General features: G+C 32.2%; 1 protein-coding gene across 5 annotated transcripts in view; it reads right to left on the bottom strand.

Moving 5' to 3' along the window:
• Positions 1-829: 829 nt before the first annotated feature.
• The window catches only part of LOC110998601 (rap1 GTPase-activating protein 1), a 210,562-nt gene continuing 192,416 nt past the window's right edge, over positions 830-18,975 (bottom strand). For all 5 annotated transcript variants that reach the window (XM_045632845.1, XM_045632846.1, XM_045632844.1 and 2 more), the window contains 10 exons: positions 18,050-18,234; positions 8,455-8,599; positions 7,448-7,723; positions 6,683-6,864; positions 6,132-6,226; positions 4,915-5,274; positions 4,693-4,783; positions 4,204-4,387; positions 2,669-2,835; positions 830-2,522 (listed from right to left, as the gene is read on the bottom strand). In XM_045632845.1, the coding sequence (XP_045488801.1) occupies positions 2,391-2,522; positions 2,669-2,835; positions 4,204-4,387; positions 4,693-4,783; positions 4,915-5,274; positions 6,132-6,226; positions 6,683-6,864; positions 7,448-7,723; positions 8,455-8,599; positions 18,050-18,234 (1,817 nt within the window). In that variant the 3' untranslated portion in view covers positions 830-2,390. The remainder of the gene's footprint in view (positions 2,523-2,668; positions 2,836-4,203; positions 4,388-4,692; positions 4,784-4,914; positions 5,275-6,131; positions 6,227-6,682; positions 6,865-7,447; positions 7,724-8,454; positions 8,600-18,049; positions 18,235-18,975) is intronic.

Below are 18,975 nucleotides of genomic sequence, written 5' to 3'. Positions count from 1 at the left end.
AAACATTCGGCTCGAATAAGTAATTGTATTTTAATTTGTTTTTCATTATTGTTATTTAGAGCGGTTATGTGTGTGTGTTTTGATTGTAATAAATTTTATGTGTGTCTGTCTTAGTTATGTTTATCTGTTAAGTATGCTGTCTAGCGTTGTCGTGAAATAGGGCCCTGGAGGATTTAACGTGCATTGGTTGTTTAGATCCCAGCTGTTCCATCATGCCTTGCTGCTGACTGAAGTCAGACTATAAATTTTAGCGTAGACAAATCGGCCCGAAGAACATTATATTTAATTAGCAGTCATGTTTTATGACTGTCTTTGCAACTGCCAAATCTTAATATATATATTTCTTGTGTGCGTGTGTATGTGACTGAACTCCTCCTAAACGACTGGACCGATTTAGACGAAATTTTTTGTGTGTGTTCAAGGGGATCTGGGAATGGTTTAGATTCACAATTTTGTCCGCTGGACAATGTTTTTTTAATTAATTTTCAATTTATTAGTTGTTGTTGATTTTGGAATGTTTTACATTGGATCCGACAGACGGCGCTACCATCGCAGTGTCAAATTTTAAATAATATTCGAATTTTAATTTTAGTCTGTCCCGAAATTAAAAAAAAAGTTTTGTTATCATTGTGTTATATCGTGTGTGACCATGTGCTGAATCGTTAGATATTGTCATAACATTTGAATAATAATTTTCATCAAAATGGCTTATTAAAAATTGAAATTTTGAAATTAAAGACGTGTAGACAGGACAACGTCTGTCGGATCCGCTAGTAATTAATAATTATCTGTTATCAGGTATAAAAACTAAATCAATAAAACAACAATATAATTGAATAACTATTAATATAATTCAATAGTATCTCTTAAAATTACACCTATATTCTTACGCTCCGCGCTTGATTTGGTTTAAGTCTAAGAGAAGAATCAACAGTAGCTCTTATTAAACTTATCATAATCAACAGATGAACAAAATCTAAAAGATTACATTTAATATTAACTAAATGTAAACTTAGACATATGCTACATTTTTTTTAAGAATACTGATTCATCTCTATTATACGTGCTACGAAACCACTATACTATTTAGTTGGGAATGTTAACTTTGGTATAAAATATTAATTATAATCAACAAAACATAATCAAACTCAAAGACATTCGAAACGATACTTAACTGTCAAGCATAAATTAAGAAATACTGTTTATTTAGTATAGTCCTAGACCAGTTAAATTATATTTACAAAACCAGCTGACACTGGAAAACTAAATTAAACTTATCGAAAATCCAAATGGAATTTAAATGTGCTGAGAAAATGATTACGTACATATGAATCTATATCTATATGTTAGAAATATAGTATAAAAACTTTGCTTTAGAAAAAACACAATTGCAAACTTTTACACATGTAGATAAAATATATACTGGGATTTATATAAAATAGAAATTCTAATCGACTCCTATAGGATTCTAATGAGCCTCATTTCACTATGGCTACAAGATCGAAGGCTTTCGTAGGTACCAGTTTTTATAACAAGAATTAATCTATTTTCTAATAAGAAATCGTACTTCGAGTACTACAAAAATCAAATGAAAAAAAAAAACTTTTTAAAAAGATTATTTTCTAATCACTACTTACAACCAGTATTTGCATCCCGATTAAAAAAAGGTTGGATAATTTATGATAGTTATTCATTAGGTCAAATCGATACATTCTCTATTATTCGTATAGTTTAATAATTCTAAAAAAATTATGTGCTGACATACAGTTTTCAAAAGTCAGTGCGCAGTTGTAAATTGAATTGGATTATTTAGACTATAAATGAAATAGAAGGTTTTCATATAATAATAAAATAAGTTGTTATTAAAGATAGGATATTTTGCTGTTGTCTGTTGTATAAATAAAATATTGGAAAAATATTTGTTATATACTGTAGTATATAATTTGCTACAAATAGTATAATATATATATTGCACTATTTCACTATAATTAGGCCGGGTTAGCATAATTTCACTGAAATCTAATTCACTAACAATCAAATCACTATTTCCGTTGAGATTTCTACCACAATTTAATGGATCAATGATCTAAATAAAATATTGATTAGCTAATTTTGTATTGATGATATTAAAATTTCGCGGCATATTTGAGTTTTAATACTAATGAAAGAAATTGAAAACTCTAATTTTCCGTATCTCCCAAAGGATAGTTACATCTATGGAAACTAACAAAAACTCACATATAACCGCGAATATTTCAATAACATTTAAAAAATAAACTCCAAAAAGATAACAAGCATACAAGCTTTCGTTTGCTTAAATTTAACGCAATAAAAAGAGATGGCGCTGATTTAAGTTACAACATAAGCCGTATGCATATATCGTATATCATTTACGCGGTGGAATCATGAGTAGTATTGGGTATAATGGTGGCTTCTCGTCTCCGTTCTTTGCCCACCGCAGCTAACTCGGCCTGTAGAGTCATCACTCGTTCACGCAGTGACTTAATTTCGTTTTGCCATGTCTGAAACAATATTGAATTGATTTTCGTTTCAAAAGCAACATATTAAAGCATTTACTATACATTTTTCTTGCACCTCAATTGAATATCTAATTTCATTTGCATAAACGTTCTGTCGATTTAATGTGTGTGAAAAAAGTATTACTCACAATATTTTGTTTTAAAAGGTCCAATTTGTCGTTCTTCAGTCGGCAGACTTCCTGTCGTAACTGATCTGCGTCCCTCGGAGGCACCATGGCCTCTCTGTTATTGGCTGCGCCTGCTTCAGCTGACGACATGGATTCTAAGCCAGTGTCACTGTCCACGTAAACACCACCTGCAAGTAAATAGTCAGTATAAGTTATAAATATAAAACAAACAATAATTTTAACCAATGTTCAGTGTTCGTTTCAAACTAGAAAAATTGGAGAATTATCCCTAAATAAATTCAAAACTGCCATAAATTGACGTGAATTTTTTACGTATATGTATAAAGTTAATTTGGGTTTGAGTATTCCAATAAACTTGTCTAATTTAATAGGACGAATTTTAAGCCTCGTGAAAATATCTTACAAAATTCTACTTAACAGATAATAAAGTTGCCGATTTAAACATTCGAAGTAAGTGTACGCTTGTAAAATAGATTCTACATTATAAAAGTTTTTCCAATCAGTTATGTACTTGATGCTAGAGTTTTTGCCTGATATATTTAAGGGGTTGTATGCTAAAATACGGTTCAGCGTCAGATAAACCTAACCAATTTTGTTTATATAACTAGCGCAATTAAATATAAGCTTTTCCTGTGAAACAAACTTGAAATAAATTAGTATTATTATATTATTATTTAAAAAAATTACGATCGAAGACCTCAATATTTTCTTGTAGTTCGATATGTGTGAATACATATTTACTTGTTTTATATATGTATGTTAAAACCTGACTAAAGTTTTGAATTACAATTCATCCTATCACATACTACGTAGAATTGAAAATTGATTTGGGCATTTTTTATTGATATGATAAAAACAAATCTACACATCCATCTAAAACTACGACAGTCTACGCAATGTGCATCTAATTATACAGATTATTTAAAAGAATTCCCATACTATACTATTCCTTACAAAGCAGTCTTAGTTTTTAAGCATTTGTTAATTACATAATTTAATGAATAAGAGATGGCGCTGATGGAAAGTCTTTAAAAATTACCCGTATACTACGGAGATACTGTGCCTGAGTACCAATGTATTAACAGGAACTAACCTGTTATATTTTTACCATAACTGAACCAGTCCTTGTCATCTAATTACAAAAAGAATTCCATAAAATATCTAATAGTGAATATGGTATGTGTTTAGTATAAATAAAAATAAATTATATATTTTGAAGTGTTAACTATATATGTAATCATTTGTTCCAATGTATATTAAATATATTAAATTGTAATAGAAAGCATCATAAATAGATATTTAACTGGTTATTATTTACCATATATACCAGTTTTACTGTTAAATCAGAGTTATGAAATAATATAAATTACTATTAATATAAATACTTTATAGTAGAAATGTATGAAAATAAGTTATTTACTTAATTAAACTACAACTGTTTACGTGTTGATATTAAATATGTTACCTAAATGATAAATCACTACTAACAAACGTATAAAACGATTTATTTTCGCCCATTATTCCAAAATACTGACCAAGTGGATCAAGATCGACAGAATTCAGGCTAGAGTCGTCGCTATGATCATGTAGCGGAGGGCGTGGCGCTGCCGCTCGTGACGTCACATCCGGGCTGGACTCGCCAGAACCGGAACCGCCCGCTGACCGGACTGACACTGCACTCGCTGATGAAGATGGTATAGACGTCTTGGATCGTCCGCTCTGGAAGCAATAAATACAGTATATAACAAGAAGCATACATTATAGGAAAACTAGAAGAATAAGTAAGCCATGTACATAGGTTAATGAAGTCCTCAATTTAGGTCAGATTTAATAAGAGACAGATCATGCATAAGATCTTTGATGTATACTAAGCGTACTAGTACGATTTATACATGCCGGCAACGCACTCGCGAGCCCTCTGGCATTGAGTGTCCATGGGTGGCGGTATCACTTAACATCAGGTGAGCCTCCTGCCCGTTTTCCCCCTTTTCTATAAAAAAAATGCATAAATTATGTCAACTTACATTTGGGGTTGGTATTTCATGCGCTAAAACTCTCTTGCACGCGTTATTTTTATTACTATCGCTGGACAGATTCGTGTCTACACTTGGTGATCTGAAAATAAAACCAAATCCAATTAGCCCAAACGCATGAACGTAGCCATCTGTTTAACAACGTGGTGTATTAGTAAAATACTAGATGGCGCTGATTTAATTAATTTTATATAATAAAAATAGCAATATTACCTCATTTTCGAATTATATATCACTTTTCGAACTGTATCAAATATCTTGGTAGCTGGTCCGTCTTGTTTCGGCGTACCCTCAGGCTGTGGTGAAACCGCTCCTATATCACATCGCGCCCCCGTACCAAGGAACTCAACAGTCTTATCTCTCAACTTTTCAGCCAATGACTGGAGTAACGACATACGGGTTCGTTGCTCGAGTTCGGCGAATTTCTTTGCTTTGTAGCATGCGTTTTCAGCGTTTATTAACTTGGTGAGGAGGAAGTCTTTGAATTCGCGGCCTTTGCGGAATATTGAAGGCTGCGGGAGAGTCGGTCCGAAAAATGGTACGTCCCCACGAGCTGTGACGCCCACTTTGTACCTGGAACGATTTTTTATAAATATAAATTACCTAGAAGAGTAGCAATGATATAAAAATATGTTTTCAAAGTAATCGGGTTTATATATCAACTCACTGCTAACTACACATATTTTATTATATGTTTCTTGATGTTAAAAAACACAAAACATTTATAAATTAAAGGTTTTTATAGCAGTATGTCGAGAGCAACTTATTTACAAACATCAAAACTTTTACAAATGAGTAAACATTACATTTGATAAGAAAATTAAATTTAATGTATTCAAATCCTCCAAATAAATGTCCAATATTTTAAACGGCAATCGTTTTTATAAAAATAGTAGCATGGACCCCACATTTGCTTTGCATATAAATTGCCTAGAGAATTTGCCGCCCGTCTGTTTTTCCCGCTTCTTAATGCAAATATCACAAATGTGAACTTCCCCAAACTTACAATGAAGTGTAATAAAAAATATTCACGGCATTTATCATCAAATTGTTTCAATAAATATAAAGATTATGGACAGTTTTATAAATAACAACGAGAATTTATGAGTTAATTATCTAAATCTGTATGACGTTCTAAGATTATATTCTAATTCAAAAGATTAGTTAGTGTTAGGAATCGAAACAAACTAATTACTGGAAATCAAACAACCATAGTAGACCAATTTTTGATTATGATTTGATGCGGAAATAGATTCTTTATAGGTTTCACCGACTCTGTTAGTAAATCTTTAAAAAACAAACACGACAAGGATTGTTAAATTAGTAATGAATATTAAGAAAAAAATGTAGGCTTCAATTAATTTTCAAAGTATCAAAAAAAGTGCGAAACGTGTATTATAAAAATATGAAGATTGGTTTTCCTCGTTTACCTGGTCTCCCCTTCGACTTCGATGGGCGTGACCACGATGAAAGCGTGCAAGAAGTGTGAAGCGATCATATCAGGTGTGAACGGGGTTGATCTTTCCTGTAAAATGATTAATATTACGAATGAAACATGTGCTGCACTATGTACATTACATTACAGTACATTAAATTACTTTATATTTTATATAAGCACAAAATTATCATCTATTGCAATCCAGTAATAAATAGATGCATAAAAATAAGCTTATTTTTATCCGGCATCTGGAATTTATAAACTTATAAATTGAATTTTAAGAGTTGATTTTTTTAGGCTTTGGCTTATCTGATGTTAAATAATACCACCAATGGATACTTAGATTGCCAACAGGCTATACTCAAGATTATAGTACTGATACATTTTATGGTGCTTTAGTCAGAGGTATGCTTTATTTTCCCCCTTAAATATTTATATGTATAATACTATCGCTATAGTCTCGTGGCGTAGTACATACATTATTTGCTATTCAAGAGTAACTCGCTAGTTAAAGCTCCCTATATATATATTAGATTTCCTAACCTGAAATACAATAGCGACAATGTCATTTCCAACATGTCGTTTCCTTTGTAATTGCTGCGCGTCGCCCGCGGTGTGCGGCAACAACGGTGCTACATGAAACATGATCTCTCGGTCGTAGAACCTTTCATAGATCGCCTCTGTACCTGTGTGCCCGTTCATTATGTCTAGACCACCTCTATAACCTGGAAAAAGTACATGTAAAATATATACTATATTCATGTAAAACTTACAAGTTACATGCATGTATTATGTGATTAGTGGATCGAATATCTGACGTGATTTGCGTTAAATACTAATACATATAAGTATTTTTGGTAGGGCGTTGATAAACAAATGTTAATCGACAAGATCATATTATATCATAAGTTAATGCATCGCTACCTATGAATAATTATTTATATTTTTTTTAGTTTCACTTTTAATTAAAGCTTGTAGTGGCTTCAGCGTGCCTCTCTCATTCTTGAGGTCTTAGGTTCGATCCCCGACTGTGCCCCAATAATAATATTTCTATCTATAACAGTAAATGAAAAAATCGCAAGGAAACCGGCTTGCTATACATCCAAAAAGTCCGCGTGTGTCAAGCACAGGAGGCTGATCATCCACTCGCCTATTGTACAATGATCATGCACTAGATATACAAATCTGAATTTCAGACTTAAAAAGCGCCACTGGTTTGTTGTTGTCTTCGTAATTAGCTTATCAGACGTTATAATCTTTGCCGCCCTCTTGGTAGAGCTATGTATGTAAGAAGTGTTTAGTCCATACCTTTGTGATCCTTCAATTTAATCCTCTGCCCCAACATATCCAAAAACTCATCAAACACCGGAGACGTATCATTATTCCCGAATAAATCCTCTTCGGTCGTCTGTCCGTACTTTTGGTATAAAACGCCGAATTTAAAAGTGTTCACTAAAACGTGTTCGTCGTATGCGGCTATCATAGATGACGCATTCAGACACATGATGGCTGTGAAGTTGTCTACATTCACTTGTTCGTTCAGCATTTTCGCCATTCTGAGCGGTGGGGGTAGGTTGCCAGTATCTGAGGGAAAACATTGCTTTGTTTTTAATCAAGAAATACTTACAAAAAAAGTCCTTCTGCGACTTTAATTTTATTCCTTTTGATAGAGACTTGGGCCGTGGGGTTTAAGGCGATAATTAAACATTTAAGTTGGCGTCTGGTAGATAAAACCTATCCGTGACCCGGAGGTGGTGTTTTCCTGCAGCGAGGAAATAATGCCAGCGCTAAAGGGACTTATATTTTTAAATTTATTAATTATTGTTAATGTTCTATGTAGGTTAATAATATTCTTAATTACTATATTATGTTTTGTACATGTAAAATGAAGTTTTCTTCTTTCTATCTACATTACATATAGATAGATATTTCGGCAATGTGTGCAATCCTTGAGTAGTCAATTTTGTACAATATGTTAAAATATTATCAATGAAAAAGACGTTGATGTGAATCGCCAACACCCTATTTTATTACTACGTCGTAATCTATGATTTGATATATTGACATTCGAAAATGGAAAATCGTTTTAATGATACGAAAGGAACACGATGTTGTCTGCTTTATTTTATATGATTCAATTTGTATGCAAGACTCACTTAGCGCTGACCATAGATGGCGCTATACACAATTAAGAATAAAATAACATTCTGCCACACAGGTCTGTGAGACTATTTATAACAGTTATATTATAAGTCACTTAGGTACTCATTATCAGCACTTTTTCAGATTTTTAAATTGAACATGTAGAGACTTACTTGTAATAGGTATAAGTCCATGCATAGTTTCGGTACGCAGTCGCAAAAGTATCCTGGTGTGATCCTGACCAGCCATGTGTTCGTTTTTCAAGGACATCACTACTGGCCCCAGGCTTGCGTCAAAACCGACCAAGTTGATGTGTTCCTAGAAATAAAGATAAAAAATATAAGTACAAATTACGTTTTCGATACATATCAAAGGTATGATTCGGGAAATTTTTTAATTAAACATAGATTTTGCAAATTTTAATTGTTTGCCTATTAATAAATGTCTCAATTAACTGCAATTCTGTTTGCATGTTTTTGGCTTGTTAATTCTTCTACTTACTATTTCGCTCAGAAACAATTCTCATGACATGATGATTTTGTGATTAACATAAAATAAAGGATTTTTTGTGGGTTTTAGTATTGCAAAATAACTTAAAGTTCATAAGAGTTCAAAATATGTATGTTAGTGCACATTATCTAATTTCCTTGAAACTGTAAATATTGTTTACAGGAAAACCACAAATTATAAACCTGAACTAATTAATCTACTAATTAGTATTATCTATACCTCTAGAGAGGTCACAGTTATTAATTGATATATTGATATTATGTTTATTTTCAATTGTTTTATCTATAGTAGAGTAGATGACCAAATTGTTTTCTGACCACAAAATTACCGTATTAATATCGGTTAATTCTTTTAAGACACACAATAAAATAAACAGGCTGATTATGTCCAGCCGAGTATAAGCATTAAAGTAAATACAGTAGGAAGAGATTTAAGAGGTTTTTTGTTAGAAAATATATTTGTAATTCATGAATATAGGAATGTAGGCAAATTTGTAATCCATGAAAATTAACTCAGTACTTCGCTTAAAAAATATTATCGCTTGTAAAATGTTTAAAGTAAATAATAATCTAAAGCGACAGAAGCGCTTGAAAGCCTATTTTGTAATATTAACCCAAGGGTGGCGTCCTCGGGCGGGCACTTTCCTGTTTCCTGTCAAAATCCATAGTAAATTGCCTTCGAATCGCATTGGAAGTTTAGAAAATGTAACATCTTTAACTCCTAGGAGACGTTTGGGTTTAAGTGATTTTATATTGTGTTGATCAAGTATCTTATAATTAAAGATTTTTTGTATAATTCCCATTTAGAATGCATATTTCAAAAATTATGATTGTATTAAATAAATTATCACATCATTGAAACGAATGAATTTTATGTAAATTATATTACATTACACATTACATAGTAATATTACAGTGTCTCAATTGCGATAATTTTTATTTTACAGATAAATAGGTGATCTGCATTATGTGTTTAAAACTTCATAAAAAGAATTGATTTTGTTTGCAGGTTTCCTCACGATTTTTACGATCTTAGCCAACAATTCTCTTTTACGTTGTAAATAATAATAATATAATAATAAAATCAATATGAGGACATTCAGGTCGAAGTTCAAAACTATGACTCCTCGATATTTGACGTATACCAGATACGGGAGTCATAGAAATTTCGTTTATGGTACCATAAATGTACAACAGATGATGGGAAATTTATGCTATGTTTAGCAATTCATTAACCAAGATAAAGTATACTAACGTCATACTGTCTATAAAAAGGAAAATAAATGCGAAGAAGCGATCCACGTAACGATGATTCAGATTACCTAAGATTTCCGATGATGTCATTTACATGTAATTGTTAACTTGTCATCCAATAAAGATTGACCTAACACACCTCAGATACCTAGTAAATTTATTGACCAAGACTGCGTGTTGCATCATTTTATATTAGCACTTGCCATTTTGATTGGGTTAAATATTAGAACAAGTATTCAACGTCCTAGTTCACTAGTAAAACATTTATAATTGAAGATTGATACTGTTAATATGTTTGAGGATAAAAATATAGATTTAAATAAGTTTTATATAAAGCCTATAAAAATCTTTAAGAAAATTGCTTCGATTTTAACCAGCATTGGTATTATTTGTAGTAATGTATTTTAGAGCCATTTATATTTTAATTATTATCACATTGTCGCCAGGAACAAAAATCACCTTGTAACATCCGCTGTTTCAACATTATTTTGTCAAATGTCAGTAGAAGGACACTTGTTTAACAAATTAAAAGTACAAAGTCCATCGAACATAGATTTTGTATAACGGCTGTACCGATAATTATGCCAATGGTTAAGTCGAAATACTTAAATAATTTCATTAGATAGATACGAATGGAAGACAAACATTAAATTGAAGAAGAACATTAATGGAAAAGAAAACGTTATTCCTGTCTTAAAAGATCGCTGACTTACCACTTTAATTAACATCTTTTAGTATTGTATGTTTAAGCCGTAAATGTAATGTCAGGTAAATAAGTTCTCTATTGTATCGTTAAACAATATATTAATTTATTTACAGAAATACATATATTATCCTTACAGAGGTATGCCAATACGATAATGTCTAGGAAAAAATATATAAAAGTATATAGGTAATATTAAATACATAATATACAAAATATCGCTACTGTGATCTTACTCTGCGACTCATTGATTATATTATAAGTGTTTATTGTAAAAACACTTATATCGTTTGTTATTACCTATTTGGCGTTTTCTAGTTCACTATAATAGCAGTTTTAAACTATAGGGACTTCTACTAATACCAAATACATAATATATAATATTCCCGTCAGAACAACAAAATCTGTACATCGGTTGTTTATATTCTACCGGGTTTATGTATCAATAAAAAACGTTTTAAAATTGTTATGCATGCTACTATGACGATAAAATATAACTTTTGCAGTCTTCAGCTAAATGTGAAGCTAACGACAGTTATAAAGCGGACAAGGTCTACAATTGTTTTAATTTTGAGGGTCACTTTGATAAGTGAACAAAGGACTGTCATGGGAGCTCTTGCGAAGTTCTTAATGTGTATTTCCCATCATAGTTGTTTGGTATTGGCCAAATGTTTCCGCCATAGTTTCACGATCATTTCTATCAAAATTAGGTCAGTATTCTGTGCTTTACGATACTCAACAGCTTTTTTTGGTAAATTTATCAAACCACCTTCAAAGGTTTTTTAAATTTATAGAAATAGTCTTACGCTCCGACCGAGAATCGAACCCTATACCCCTCATCTGGCGGACACTTAATAAGACCGCTAGGCTATGAGGTCAGTCGCGCCTTCTTAACACATTTTACAAATCATGATGTTTTAATTAATTTGTATCGGGTTAAAGAGCATACGCCACCACATTATTGCATGGTACACATTTGCCGAGTGATATAGATGTAAAAAAAATAGACCTGAACAAATTACCGCTATATTTATTAAGTAGGTGTATATGTACATAAATAACGACTTTCATTGTCCTATTGACGTATTTATACACACATATTTAGGACCGCATAGTTTTGCCTCACATTACTATTACCAATTATATTCAATTAGTGCTACTTCTATGAGGACAATACGCCCACGCTTTAAGTTTTCCCTATATATGTTTTTGCCTATTTGATTTTACGCGTGCTAAAGGAAATATTAAGGCATATACTTAACACATTATGAGCTTTCTATGACGTTTTAGACGGATGATCAGAAATAGATAACAATGAATATGAGAGACGTGATCAATTTAATAAATCGATTGTGTCTCGATGCTTACTGTTTCCGTTTGTAATCGAAGCATCTTCTGCCAGGAAGTCATTAGTACTTTTCCAATTAAAGAAAGCACAATTCATTAGTAAATGTCGAAGGAATACCAAGAGAAATGGTCTGAATGGTTTCATTGTATAACAATACTGTCTTAATGTAAATGTTTTAAAGCGATGAACTTTATTCTAATATCGTATTAAACATAATTGAAAAAAGGAAGATAGCAAGCAATAATTCCATATTATTAATCTATGGCTTACAAAAAGAAACCTGCCCGAGAATATTATTATGAATAAAATTTAAATTTCGAACCTTGATTAAAAAGAAATATAAAAATTTGATTTTGGAACTATAGTTAAATGTATAAAAAAAGAGACACTGATTTAAATTTCGAATTTTATTAGTTGTATGGATAGGAAATAGAATTTCGAATGTTCCATCAACTTCGAAACAGATGAATACGATAAAAATGTATTTTCGAGTGCCATTACGCAACATTATCATTAGCGGTTTGGTTTGAGTTCTGAAATCCCTTCATTGCTTGTCCTTATTCATAGCCCAAGACGTAAATTGAAAGCTGAGGACCGTAATTGTAGGGACGTGAGGTTAATGTTCCCTTTTACTGCTTGATGGATGCCATTGGTTCGGGATTCTTTTGGGAACTAAACTTTCCATCAGTGACAATGTTTAGGATGACATGCCGTTTTTTATCGTTTACGTCATTTACTGAATAAAGTATGTGTCAATAAGATATATATTATAGACATGTAGTAATCTATATTTGTTTATAGATTTTGTATGAGCAGCAGTGTTGGCCTAGTGGCTTCAGCGTGCGATTCTCATACCCAAAGACGTAGGTTCAATTCCCGGCTGTGCACCAATGGGCTTTCTATGTGTACATTTAACATTAGCTCGAACGGTGAAGGAAAACATCGTGAGGAAACCAACATGTCTTAGACCCAAAAAGTCGACGACGTGTGTCAGGCACTGGAGGCCGATCACCTACTTGCCTGTTAGAATTAAAAATGATCATGAAACAGATTCAGAAATCTGAGGTCAAGACCTAAAGAGGTGGTAGCGGAACTGATTTTTTTTCTGTCTAAATTTTTGTTTATCTGTTTAAACTTCGATATTTAAAACATACAAATAAAAACAGGTTATAAAGGCACCAAGCGGTCTTATCAGAAACAAGTAATTTCTTACAGAAAAACAGGTTTATAGTATAATATTTTTATTGAATAAACTCCAAAAATCGATCTATTTTATGCCATCATTTGGAATCGTTTCTCTTCGGAATCGTCCTCAAACCAATTTCTCGTTATGAAAGGCATTTGCTTATTTCACTGCCTTTTGTGCGGCATCTGTCTTCGTCACAGATTTAAATTACTTTATCGATCTTCAATTCATCTTAACTTAAAACGCTTTTAATAATTAATTATTTGTTATTAATAATAAGTGTTCGAAATCTGTCTTAGCGTCATATTCGTCAATTGTTTTATGAGACATAAAAAATAATAAATTCCAGCCAGTAGTTTCAACGAGTAGAATAAAGAATCAAAACAGCTTTTTGATATTTATAGTTTAGATTTATACCTCGATAGTAATCAAGTGAAGTATATGGTTAGCTATTACCGTACTGGTGTGATTCTGAACGCCAATGTCATGCTTTTAAATTATTGAATTAAGAAAAAGACATATCAAACTAGCATGCAAATGTCTAAGATTATTTATTTTTCATATTCTATGTTAGTTATTTTTTGCCCCTTGACATTACTAATATGTACTGTTCTCTAACCTGTGGAAAGTTAAATAGTTCGATTGCCATGGCGTTTGAACCCTGATGTCTCTTTTAAATGCACAATTAACACTTACTAAAAAGAATAATACTGTCACTGGCATGTCTAAGATCCAAAAATTAGCAAGCCTGACAACGAGGAGTAGGTATGCCATAAAATTTACATCAATCTCATTGGCCTCTTCCAAATAAAGAGTAGCATCTGTCTTTTCAAACAGCGTTAATAAATATGACAGAATGATATGAAAGAGTACTTTTAAAAAAAATGAAGTAGGTTTTCTGGCTATTGATCGGAGTGAAACATAGTTTAGTATGTTACACGTCAATGATAAAATGAATTAACAGAGTGAAACGCGCCATGATAGTTTTACGGTTACTTTAACATATTTCCATGTAATTTTGTGTTAAGAATATCATTATCACATTCCATACATTGTATGATTGAGTTATAACTTTAGCAATTTTGCAAGAAGCTGTAATTAAAGTTTGTCGACGACAGAGTTCATCTATATTGCCATAACATTTGCATAATGAGAAAATAATTGTTAATATTCTTGTCTTTGTCAGCTTGTAATAGAGATGCATTTGTGGTTATTAAAAAGTTATAGAAGAATATATATGTCACTGTATTTTTATTTTTTACTTTTTTTAAAAGTTTACCTTTCAATACGCGATTTTTAAAATTAAATTTCATCTCTACCCACAACATTTAGCGACTCTAGTATATATTTATAAATTATTTTTGACGTCGGCGTAATAATATATTTTCCTTGAATTAATTCCTCATTAACAATACTTGTCGTACTTCGTCATAATAATTATTTCCTATACCATATTTCTGGATAAATGCCGTAACCACCTAGTTCAATAGGTTACGGTGAAGAATCGCAAGGGGTTTGACTAGATAAATGCGATATACGCTGATAGCGGAGGGTTGACGCGTAGAGTTAGGCATTACCGTATTACGGTAATAGCGCTATTACAGTTAACGATGCGGATTTGTTTACCTTAATTTATTGCTGGCTATATGGATTTCAATTTGGCACGGAAGTTCGAGCGTATTTTTAAATTACATTATACATCGTCTATATTCTTTAAAGAACGTGTGGTTTGAATTTAATTTATTGGAATTAAGCTGAAAAGTTCAAAGTTCAGGCCAACAGGCCGGCAACGCACTCGCGAGCGCTCGCGATTTGTCTTAAGCCTCAAAATAGGCTTTAGTATTGGTGATTACCTTTTCATCAGCGCAAGGTTTCTGCCCAGAGTATTCTCTTGAGGAGGTATTCTGATTAAAGTAGTATTAATTACAATATAATTACAGACGAAGTCGCTGTATTGCTTGGTATGGCTAATATTTACACACGTTTATATTTTATTTACCCAAAAATTTTGACTTTTGATCCAGCTTTTAGATTATTCGTACCTACTAAAACTTTCGCTTACGAACTCCTATACAGATTACAGAAAATCTGAAATTACCTAACGATATTTATATCAAGGTACTTAAGGAAAAGTTTTTTCTGTACACACTACGAAAACATATTTCTAGTTTCTACCAGAGCCACTGCACAGAAGGAAGTCTTGCACAGGTGAACGTTATTTGTATGATAATCGAACTATGATTTATAACCAACTACCCAACTGCGCATCTCAAGGTCGAAATGCCGACAATTGTCTAAATTCAATTTATTACAATTTCCCTAGAAGACGTGCGTAATCCCGTGGTAATCGTGCTATAAGATTACGCACGATAAAGCCGAGCACACACGGCCGATATCAAATTGCGGCATAATTCCGTAATCGGCTTCATCAACAAATAGGGTTGCCAATTTCTAAATTAAAAATGAGATATTTAAAATTGTCTGTAGATTAAATTGTACTAGCATTGTAACATATTGTATTTTTTTACATCTAGAAGGAAAATTATCTTAGCTTTAAAATAAAACTTTTTGTGCGATATTTCCCACCATTCTTGTATTTTTTTTTTGTTACCTTATCTCACTAAATTCTTCGATTTTCGCAATTTTAACATACAGGCATTTATTTATTTTTTTCCATTTAGCCTTCTTCAGTTTATATAGATCAACAAAAAAAACCTCTTCGCCTCCTTTACCTCAGGCAACGAAAGTTTGCTATAAACAGTATTCAAATAGTATTTTTTAATAAATTAATATTATTGTCCAATAAATCTAATCTACTACTAAAATTATTCTTCTATTTTTATAGACGTTACTTTATATATTAATACTGAAACGCACAAATGGATTGACTAATAACGAAATTAATAGCAAGTGCCAACCCTACTTGATCCACAACCCGCCTGGCTCACTAAGCGTGAAGCTAGACGGTTCCGCGTGAAGCTAGACGGTTCCGCGTGAAGGCAAACGATTTTTCCCACTGTCGTTAGAAAATTTTCGTAACGACTACTAACGACGCATCAGTTCACGGTACTTTAATTAGTAAAAGTTATGTTTGAATTTTACACAATTTCTATGTAGTTTTTCTATACGCTATTCGATAGTTGAGGATTGTAAATCCGTAATACACATCACTCTAAAATAAACTTTTCCTTCTTGAAGTAGAAAAAATATCATAAACTAGAGCAACCTTCATATTAAGCTATAAATTTCCCAACTGGTTACACATTGACATTGAATTTGGTCAACGTGTGAAAATCTATAACTTCATAGAAATAATTACGATGATACAAAGATAAAAAGAAAAAGTAAGCCTATAGAGCGTGGGTATGGGAAGGTTCACACGTGTTGGTAATAGTTGGTAATAGCTTGTCAAATGTAGATCTTAACTTATACAGTGTGATAAACGATCACATTGTATACTATATATGTACAGTAGATGTTCGACGTTTAAAAATTCAAAATTCGAATGCGCATAATCAATATTATATATTATGAGTAGCTTGTGGCAAGAGGAATAGAAAAGTGGAGCAAGGAAGTACTAAACTGGTGATCGAAGTACAATAAATGCGATAGAGGAAGACAATTCAGAAGGCAGGTGGTACATTTCAGAGAATGGTACGGTGCAAATTAAGGAGTCCTTTACCAAGAATGAGATCGAGAACACAAATGTGTTTTAGTGTAAAGGTATTTGCAATAAAATGCTATTATTATTGTGAGTAGCTGAATTCAAAAAGGATTCATACTGTTTTTTGGTTACTGTAGTACCCACGTACAAAAGAGTGGTTAACACACCCACACATTTTTAATACATTGAGTATGGCTTGATAGAAATCGTTTTTGTCAACTGTTAAATAACTCTTATTGTTTGTTGTACTAGTAGCTGTATTAGAGGGCATAACGTTTCACATCGGAGTTCACATAGACACTATGTCATTGGTACGCCTATTTTAACGTGAATTGTATATTTACGACTCGTTACAATAGCGACTGATTAAATGTAGCGAAAGTTTCAAAGTTTCAAAGTTAATCATGACACTAAAGATAAAAATTGATTTTATATGATTTACCTACATTAACGTTACCGTTTACCAATATACACAATATTAGGTATTTAAAAACCAGTCATTTATTCACTTTCAGTTTACTAAATACTTGGTTATTATTTATCGGTTTGCCATTCACTGAATAATTGAATTTTTAGTTTATTTATCTATAAAATAATTTATATTAAAAGCATGATTCATGTAAAAGCTTCAACACCAGTTTTTCTTGTTATTGCGGAAAAGAATTCTGGAAGGTCATGAAGGACATCGACATTGGACTTTCATTTTATGTCAAGGGGATCGTGATCAAGTATCGGCGTATTGAAAATAATTAACGAAAAATTCCATACAGACAGCGCGGCGCTCGGAAATGCCAAGTGTCACATGAAACTGTTATATAGTCTATTAATTTTTAGCCGAGTACAATAGTGCCATGTAGGTGTTGGTATATGCCCGATGTTTTAATATTATGTACAACATATATATTTATTTACTAGTAGATCACCTTCTTTTATAGTTTCGTGTTTAATGTCGACGATGTGGAAATTAATAAAATGGGTAAGAATAACATATCTTAGTTCCGAAAACGTCATCAAGATAATTGCTATAGGGGTCAGATCACAGCTTCAGCACCATTAATTATACCCTCGTCTAGGATAATGGGCCTAATATTATATTAATCTTACCTTTCCTAGAAAGAACCGCCTGTAGTACTTGGCGGTGTCGTCTGTGTCTATGTTGGGCCGTCTGGACACCTGCTGAGGTGTTCCCGGTTGGGGACGAGGCTCGTTGTCTTCATCTTGGGGATTGTCGTCAACGCCATCCGCCCAGTAACCACCACCGGGCGGTAAGACTACTGTTGGGGGAGTACCTGTAATATAAATAATTATATATTAGAAAAACAGGCCGGTAAATCATCGAACACAATTAAAATTTCATGAAAATAACGTTGATTGTACGTGAAAAATGGTTCGTTTTTCAAATTATGATCATTTAAATTTGGAATTCGAAACACTTGTTATATTCGTGAATATACCAAAAACAATATTCTTATAAGTATAATAAAAGTTGATTATATCATGAAGATAATTATGTATTTGTAGTGACAGTATGAAAATGTCAATGAAATGAAGAAACTCTTTTAATTAAACCATTTATAAATGTATATTTTCAGTAAAAACTCGAGTTTCGCAACCGTAATGACTAAAACTCAACAGCTTTAAAACATTAATCCAATTAATTCGAATTAAAACTGGGGGAAACCTCAAAAGCATTTAATATGTTCGCAAAATGAAATATTTTATGAACACTTGTAACCTGCTTGAATAAACCCATAAAAATAGAAACTATAAAAGTCTAGTTGACCAAAATCTAGTACAGTAAATAATTAAATTGAATATATCATTTCTGCCCTCATTATTATAGATTTATTAACACTTCGTTACATTTATAGAAAATCAAATTATATTTATAAGGGTGCATCCCTGATTACTAACAAGCGATCTCTTCCAGGCAACCCTGGTAAGAAAAAAAAAATGATATCACGGATGCAAGAATTGCGATACAATACTAAAGTATAAGAAATACAAGAATTACAAGTCACGATTGAGCA

The sequence above is a fragment of the Pieris rapae genome, chromosome 21, assembly GCF_905147795.1.
Source record: "Pieris rapae chromosome 21, ilPieRapa1.1, whole genome shotgun sequence".
NCBI lineage: Eukaryota > Metazoa > Arthropoda > Insecta > Lepidoptera > Pieridae > Pieris > Pieris rapae.
This window is presented reverse-complemented; position numbering and strand designations above follow the sequence as displayed.